General features: G+C 46.6%; 1 protein-coding gene across 1 annotated transcript; it reads left to right on the forward strand.

Annotated features, from left to right (window-relative positions):
- The first annotated feature begins 555 nt into the window (after nucleotides 1–555).
- On the forward strand, nucleotides 556–3861 carry LOC144712843 (pentatricopeptide repeat-containing protein At3g02330, mitochondrial-like). Its single transcript, XM_078587191.1, has one exon. The coding sequence runs from the start codon at nucleotides 820–822 to the stop codon at nucleotides 3430–3432; it is 2613 nt and encodes an 870-aa protein (XP_078443317.1). The 5' UTR covers nucleotides 556–819; the 3' UTR covers nucleotides 3433–3861.
- Nucleotides 3862–8053: the final 4192 nt, after the last annotated feature.

An 8053-nucleotide genomic window follows, 5' to 3' on the forward strand; every position in this document is an offset into this window, starting at 1 on the left:
TGAAAATACAGAATCTAGCACATAATGATAGAGGAAAAGGGTTTAAACCACAATAACTGAGTTAATCTATCCCATTGTGGTCATGAAAACTTATATTCATGAAAAGAGTAATTTTCTTATGATATCAAACCATCCAATTAGAAAATGGAATAAGAAGTTTCGTCTCTTTAAAAAGGCCAGCCACATGGAGGTACAGTCTCAAGAGAACCTTCATTGAACGCACAAAGCATCCATCAAAAAATTGGTTTCATGAACATGCGGAAAAGTTTATCATTGAGAATACTATCTTGTCTCGGCCAGTTAACAAAGACTCATACTAGTTTTAAGTACTGGTGTTCCGATATTAGCCTAATTTAAGAGATTATTGTTGAGGAATTAAAATCATATTCTTCCATCCAATCAATCAACAATTAAATTATTGTTAAAAACATTATTCAAGGAGGTAATATAAAAACTTAAGAACATAGGCAGTTTCATTGGGTTAATGGAACTTTTACTTTCCTGTTAACTCGTATAAAAACTACATGCAATATGTGCATTCGAACACCCCCGGAAATACAGTTTCAACAATGTTGAAACAGTCTAACAAAGTACATCTGAATTGTTTCAACCTTTTTCTGAGTTATTTACATGCATTTTTTATGTAAATAGCTTCAACCATGACCGTCTTTGACGACTCTTGAGATAAACTCTCAGTTTGTCACAGACCTCCCAAGAGAGCACATTAGAATCGACTCCCGCTCGCTCTGCTCAATCGACTCCAACATCAAAGATCACAGATCAATCACTGTTCATAGAGTGATTGATAATCAGGCATGCATGAAGATCGTAGCGCGAATCAAACCCACTTCTCTGGTTATTCTCCTCGCCAAGCCCATCTCCATGGCCGCCCAGACAGCGACAGACCTTCCCCTTCTTCCTGTTCCTCGTCCAAGGAAGACGATCATCTTCTCCGGCGTCTTCCAAGAGAGCGGCGCCAGAGAAGACCTCCGCAAAGGCAGGGGCGCCCACGCCGCCATGATCATCTCCGGCTTTCTCCCCACCGTCTTCGTCGTCAATTGCCTCATCCACATGTACGTTCGCTGCCATCGCCTCGACTCCGCCCGCCAAGTATTCGATCATTTTCCCCACTGCGACACCGTCTCCTGCAACATCCTCATCGCCGCTTACTCCCGCGCCGGCGCCATCGCCGAAGCTCGAGCCATCTTCGACGCCGCCCCCTCCCTCGACGTTATCTCCTGGAACTCTCTCATCTCAGCCTACTCTCCCTCTTCCCCGATCCAGTCCGTCGTCCTCTTCGCGAAGATGCGACGCTCGGGAGTAGGCCCGGACCGGACCACCGTCGCGGTCGCGCTCAAGTCCTGCGCTTCTCTCGGAAGCCACGACCTCGGGCGCGAGCTTCACGCCATCGCGGTCCGGGCTGGGCTCGGCCGCGACGCCATGGCCGGGACCGCGCTCGTCGACCTCTACGCCAAGCTCGGCCTGCTCAGCGCCAGCCTCTCGCTATTCCACCGTCTCCCCGAGAAGAATCCCGTCTCCTGGAGCGCTGCTATCGCCGGCTGCGTTGTTAATCTTCGCTTTGAGGACGCCGTGAAGCTGTTCAAGACGATGTTGCGGGAGTCGTCTTCTCCGGCTAGCCAGTCCGCCTACGCCAGCGCGTTCAAGGCCTGCGCTTCCTCGTTTGATCTCTCTCTCGGAATGCAACTCCACGCCCACGCCATGAAAGGAAAGCTCGCCGAGGATGCCGTCGTGGGCACTGCTATCGTCGACATGTACGCCAAGTGCGGGGATTTGGAGAAGTCGAGCAGGGTTTTTTCTCTGTTGCCCGAGCGGAGAGTGCAGTCTTGGAACGCTGTTCTCGTTGGCCTCGGTCAGAAGAACCAGCGGTTGCAAGCTATGGAGCTCTTCAAGGCCATGAAGCGGGAGATTGACGAAGCCCCCGACGAGATCACCTTCTCTAGCGTGTTGAGAGCCTGCGCTGTCCCGGGCGGCTCCGCCGAAGGCCGTCAAGTCCACGGCCTTGTCTTGAAATCCGGGTTTCAGTCGTCTTTCTGCGCGGCCAACGCTATCATCGACATGTACGGGAAATGCGGCATGGCGGACGAAGCTACGGCGAAGTTTAACGAAGTTTCCGAGGGAGACGCGGTGTCCTGGAACGCGATTATCGCCGCTCTGGAGCAGAATTATCGGCACGAGGAAGCCCTCTCTCGGTACGAACAGATGCTCTTTCAAGGGTTATTCTCTCCCGACGAGTTCACCTTCGGCAGCGTTCTCAAGTCCTGCGCCGGGTCTCAGTCTCTCTCCACCGGTAAGAAGACCCACGGAAGAATCATCAAAGCCGGGGAAGCGGAGAACACCTTCTTGGGAGAAGCCCTCGTGGACATGTACGCGAAGCTGGGGATTCTCGAAGACGCCATGAAACTTCACGAGAGAGCAAAGGCTCGAACGAACGTGTCGTGGAACGCGATAATCTCGGGGTTTTCTCTGCAGAGAAGGAGCGAGGAAGCCTGCGGGCTCTTCTCCAGTATGCTAAGTCTCGGTCTCGAGCCTGATAACTTCACCTACGCGACCGTTCTCGATATCTGCGCTAACGAAGCGACGTGGAGCCTGGGGAAGCAGATCCACGGCCGGACGATAAAATTAGGGTTACACCAGGACATGTACGTGGCCAGCACGGTGGTGGATATGTACGCGAAGAGCGGGCTATTGCATGAATCCTCGCGGGTTTTCGAGGAGTTGCATGAAAAGGACGTGGTCGCGTGGAACGCGATGGTGGGGGGGTACGCTCAGCACGGGCTCGGAGAAGAGGCGCTGAGCGTGTTCGCGGCGATGAAGGCGAAGAATGTAAGTCCCAACAGCGCGACGTTCGTCGCGGTTCTGCGAGCCTGCGCCCACGTCGGCTCGCTGGAGGAAGGAATGGCGCAGTTCCGGTCCATGGCGGTGCGGTTCGGGCTCGAGCCGCGGCTCGAGCATTACTCTTGCGTGGTTGATCTGCTGGCTCGGTGGGGGAGGCCGAGAGAAGCTATGGAGCTCGTTCTCGGCATGCCCGTTGAAGCCGACGCTGTTATTTGGAGGACGCTTCTCAGCGGGTGTAAGGCGAACGGCGACGTGCGAACCGCTGCGCTGGCCGCGGAGATGGTCTTGAAGCTCGATCCGGAGGACTCTGCTGCGTACGTTCTTCTGTCGAGCGTTTACGCTGAGGCGGGGAGGTGGGGGGAGGTGTCGAGGCTGCGGAGGACGATGAAGGAGAGAAGGTTGAAGAAGGAGCCGGGCTGTAGCTGGCTTGAAATGAAGGGAAGCGTTCTGGTGTTTGTTGTGGGCGACGAGGATCGAGTTTGTGGGGATATGCGCGATGCTCTCGATGCTCTGTCCAGGGAGATGAAGAGGTGTGGGTATGAGAGGAGCTTGGATCCCTTCCTCCTCGAAGAATAGGAACGATAATTTTGTCCGCGGAAGTTTCTGTGGGTTCTCTTCTAGCAAGAAAATTAAAGAGAATTTCAGGAGATTATGGCGCCGAGGTCTGAAGAAAACTATAGGAGCTCATCCGCCGAGTGTAAGGGTTAATTTGTCCGCGGAAGTTTCGGTGGATTCTCTTCTAGCAAGAAAATTGAAGAGAATTACAAGAGATTAAGGCGCCGAGGTCTGAAGAAAACATTAGGTGCTCATCCGTTGAATGTAAGTGGGTTCAAGATTGCTCAATGCAATAACAGGTGGCGTTTAAATGGTTCTGGATCATCGGCCCACTCCAAAAATGCTTCGAACAAAGTCTGCCTTGGCAGCTTTCTACGTCTCCGACTGTCCACCCGCTCCACGGTACCTTCAACATGAATCAAACGCAAAAAGTGTTTTAACCTCTCTACACTCATGATCTTGATCGGCCATATCAATACCATACACGAATGTAATTCAATTTTCCACGGTAATCCTTGTGAGGACTTCTTGACACAGTGTTCTTCAGCATGAACAAGAACGGCGAATGAGGAGGAGAGAGCAGGGAAGGACATGGTCGGGTCTCGGTCCAGTTTTACAAAAAACCTAGACCTGATGTTCGGTTCAGTCTCGGTCCGGTCTGGTCTAGGTTGGTCATGTTCATGTTGACTATTCAATGTGAAAGTTAATGTTAGGTTGACTTGGTCTACTCACTGCACCTAACTAGATGCCATCAAACTGTCACCTCAGGTGCCAAAGTAGTGTTCTACAATGAGAGAGTGAGAGAGGGAGAGAGAGAAAGATTGACATGACTATAATTACAGAATGAAAGAGTGTGAGAAGGAGAGGGAGAGAGTGAGAGAGTACAACAGTAATGAGAGGGAGACAGAGGGAAAGAATGAGAGGGGGGACAGAGGGAGAGGGAGGTTGAGAGGGAGATAATGAGAGAGTGAAACAGGGAGAGAATGAGAGTGAGAAAAGGAGAGTGGGAGAAAGAGAGAGGGAGAACGACAGAGTGAGACTGAGATAGTGCATGATGGAGATAATAGGGGAGGGAGAGAATGAGAGGGTCAGTTAGAGGGCAAGACTAAGAGAGAGAGTGCAAGAGTGAGACTGAGAGTGGGTGAGTGAGAGGGTGAGACTGAGAAAGAGTGTGCGAGAGTGAGAGAGGGGGAGAGTGTGTGCTAGGGAGAGATTGAGAGAGGGACAGGGGGAGAGTGAGAGAGTGCAAAAGGAAGGGACTATGAGAGGGAGGGAGGGAGAGTGGCGTAAGCTGACATTAACTATAATACCTCTTAATATAGTCTGAATGGCAACATGTTTCCAACAATCCGGGCTTTGACTGGGCTTGCCCCATTTTTGGTAAAGCACAAGCAAAAACTACTGAAGTCATGCTCTTAGCAACACAAGTCTGAACAACGATAAGATAACGGGGCAGGACTTGTTGAAACGAACTCGAACTACATACGATTATACCTGGAATAGAGATAAACCGGTGCAAGACCCTCACGCTAGGAGGAAGGAGAGTAACCTGGCGACTCGGAGAGCTTTGGCAGACAGAATGGTGATGACCATCAGGGAGCACAGAGAGACAGTAGCTAGATCAGGGAAGAAAGAGTTCGTAAGAAGAAGAGCAGAAAGTAGAAATTGTTCCACATACTTCACCCTTCATGGTTTGTATGCTATTTAAAGAAACAACGACTAGGGTTTAGATAATAAATAGGCATGGTTTCTTACCTACCGATAAGGCCCACATGGAAGCTTAGCTCCTGTCGGCAGAGGACGTGTACAATACGTCAACTCCCGCAGGGGTCAGAAGATTCAACTCCGTTGAAGTGATTGATATCTTTAGCATAGTCTGTCCAATGATCCCTCTAAAGCAATTACTTCATGAGCCAACCGTTACCACTACCCTCAGCGGGGGGTGGGGCTATCTCTGGAGCGTTGTAGACTACAGGCTCATCTCGGAATGGCTGAGCAACCATCGTGCACACTTCGAAGACCATCTCCTGAGAAAAGTCATTACCGTCCCAAAAGAGCGGATCCCGGAAACATTCCTTAGGTACCTCGTGGCGAGTGTTGAGAACCCCAGATAGGAATGGATGTAGGTGCGTGAGTATGTGGCTTATACTTTCATCAATTAATGCGTGTTGGCGAGGCATCCACGTTGGAGCCTGGATGATGGGTGAAGGAAGTGGCATAGCCGGCAGAGGAGTTGGGCTGTCGGAGTCCGAATCAGAACTGATGAGAAAAATGTCTTCATTCAGATGAGGGTACGCCAATCGCTTAAGGAGAAAATGAACACTGCGATGCGTAAAATGTTGACTACGCCAAGGTTGATCTTCTCCTTGCTCGGGTGACTACAAAGTGTCAGTGCTGGATGAGTCATGACCGTGGGTGGGGTTGATGACTCAGGGTACCTGCAAAATACTCGTCCCACAAGTGTGAAGTGAGCGTTAAAGCATCTGTTAGGGAAATCCAGGTGGCTTTCGTGGCGGGTAGACCCTGGCACTGAACCAATATGTCGATGGACGATCGTTCCTCCGATTGGGATCTAATAGCTTATATCTTCCTTGGCTAATGAGTTTTGATAACATGCAAATAAGAGCTGATAAACTATTAATTATATCATATTTTGTGGCTTTTAGTGCTTATAAACATTAACTTTTAATGCGTGTTATCATGATTTTTGGTTAACAGAAGAATTTTTTAAATTTCAAGTTAAATAACATGTTTGATAAATAATTAGGTCAATATACATTTTAAACATTTTTAAAATGAATTTTAAAATAAATTAAATGCTTAATTGACTTATTTCTATAAATAAAAATAAAATAAACAAATAAAACAAATTTTAGAAAGTAATAAATCATTTTTTGGCATTAATAAATATTTTTAGATTTTATTTTAAGTTTTTTTAGGTTAAAAACCTTTTTTTAATAAAACTGGCCCTTATTGGGCCAGTTTAATCGCCAATCGTGTGTTTAGTGCGCAGGGAAACACACCAAGGAGAGCGTGGACCAATCAGAAGCCGCGCTCAGCCTTCGGTGCATGACATGCACGCACGCGCATCGTGTGTGTTGCGCATCACGTGTAACACGGCGCACACAACATGAATCGCAACATGGACGAATCAGGTCCGACTTCACTTGTACCGGTGTGGCGCGTCGTGGACCAATAAAAATGCAGATCGAGAATGAGCTGGCAAACTTTCCTCAGTGCGTTCCATACGCACGCACCTCCATGCGCAAGATGCCCACCACGCAACGTGGACCAACCGGCGTGCACCGTGCAGTCCGCTCGCAATGGGAAAAAGATAGAAAAAATAACGGAATCGGAAGAACATGTTCTTTCGATTCCGCGGCAATAAAGGGGGGAAACGAAAATTTTAGAGGTATTCTTGATTGTTAAGCTCAAGGAGAGAACACCTAGCTCCCTTGAAGACTCGAGATTTAACAAGGAATGATTTGGAGCTCGATTGGGGCAGGAATTTTGCAGATCCGTCGCTGCTGTTTTTCATCAAGTTCAAGCCAAATCCGTGAAAATTTCGGTGTTCGTTGCTCGGGATTTGCTCAAATCGACTCCCTGATAACTCCTGATATCTCTAATTTATTTTGAATTCATTTTGGAATCAATTACATGTTCAATTCTCTCAATTTCATATTTCATTCATGTCTGCCATTTTTTCTTAATTTCCGATTTTAATCATAGTTATTCGTAAATCTTACCTTGTTTTTTAATCCAATCAGTACTCCTAAAGTAGCAATTAATAATTTTGAATTATATCCATATCTTAAATCATCCAAATTAATCTATTATTTCTTAAATTAGCAAATCGTGAATCGTACTCACGATCTGCTAAGTTGGGTCATTTCTACAATTTCGAGTCAACTAGGATAACTTAAAAAATTGAATAAAACCTTTCCTATTGTCCCAAATCCATGAGAATTTGAATTGGATTTTACTAAAAATTTTCATACATCAATTTGAATGCACCAAAATTGCTTCAACTAATCATACCAATTTAACTATCCATTTCAATTTAAACTCACTAAAACATATTAATCCCACTAAATCTAATTAGCTAACAATTCTACGATTACTTAATAATTCTTACCAAAAATAGTTCACTAATCATACATCCGAAGCATATGTTTTGATATGATGATAGAAGAATATAGAAAATTCATTTCCGTAATTTGATATGTTTTAGCTAAAAAAACTGTAAGGTTGAATATATCTTACAAGCACTCTATTCATTTGAAAAAAAAGATATTATCTTAACAAAAATCTGAATTTAAACCCTACCTTGCTCAAAAGTGAATTTTCCATATTGCCTCCCTAGGATTCGACCTGTTACTTAAACACTAAGGGATAAAATAAATATTATTGCTTAAGTTCGAAAACCCTTAATAACAACATAAAAACACGTACATTTCGAACTTATCAAGTTTCTATCACTGGGATCTGTGGCAGTTCAACGACTGCCCTTGTGGGGTGAAGGAAAATGCCTTGATCCACCGGGTCAAGAGGAATCATTGGCTCACCATGATAACGGGTAAGGTTTGAGATGTTGAAAGTAGAGCTAATATTCCACTACGAAGGTATATCTATCACATAAGTG

This window comes from Wolffia australiana, chromosome 15, assembly GCF_029677425.1.
Source record: "Wolffia australiana isolate 7733 chromosome 15, ASM2967742v1".
Classification (NCBI taxonomy): Eukaryota; Viridiplantae; Streptophyta; class Magnoliopsida; order Alismatales; family Araceae; genus Wolffia; species Wolffia australiana.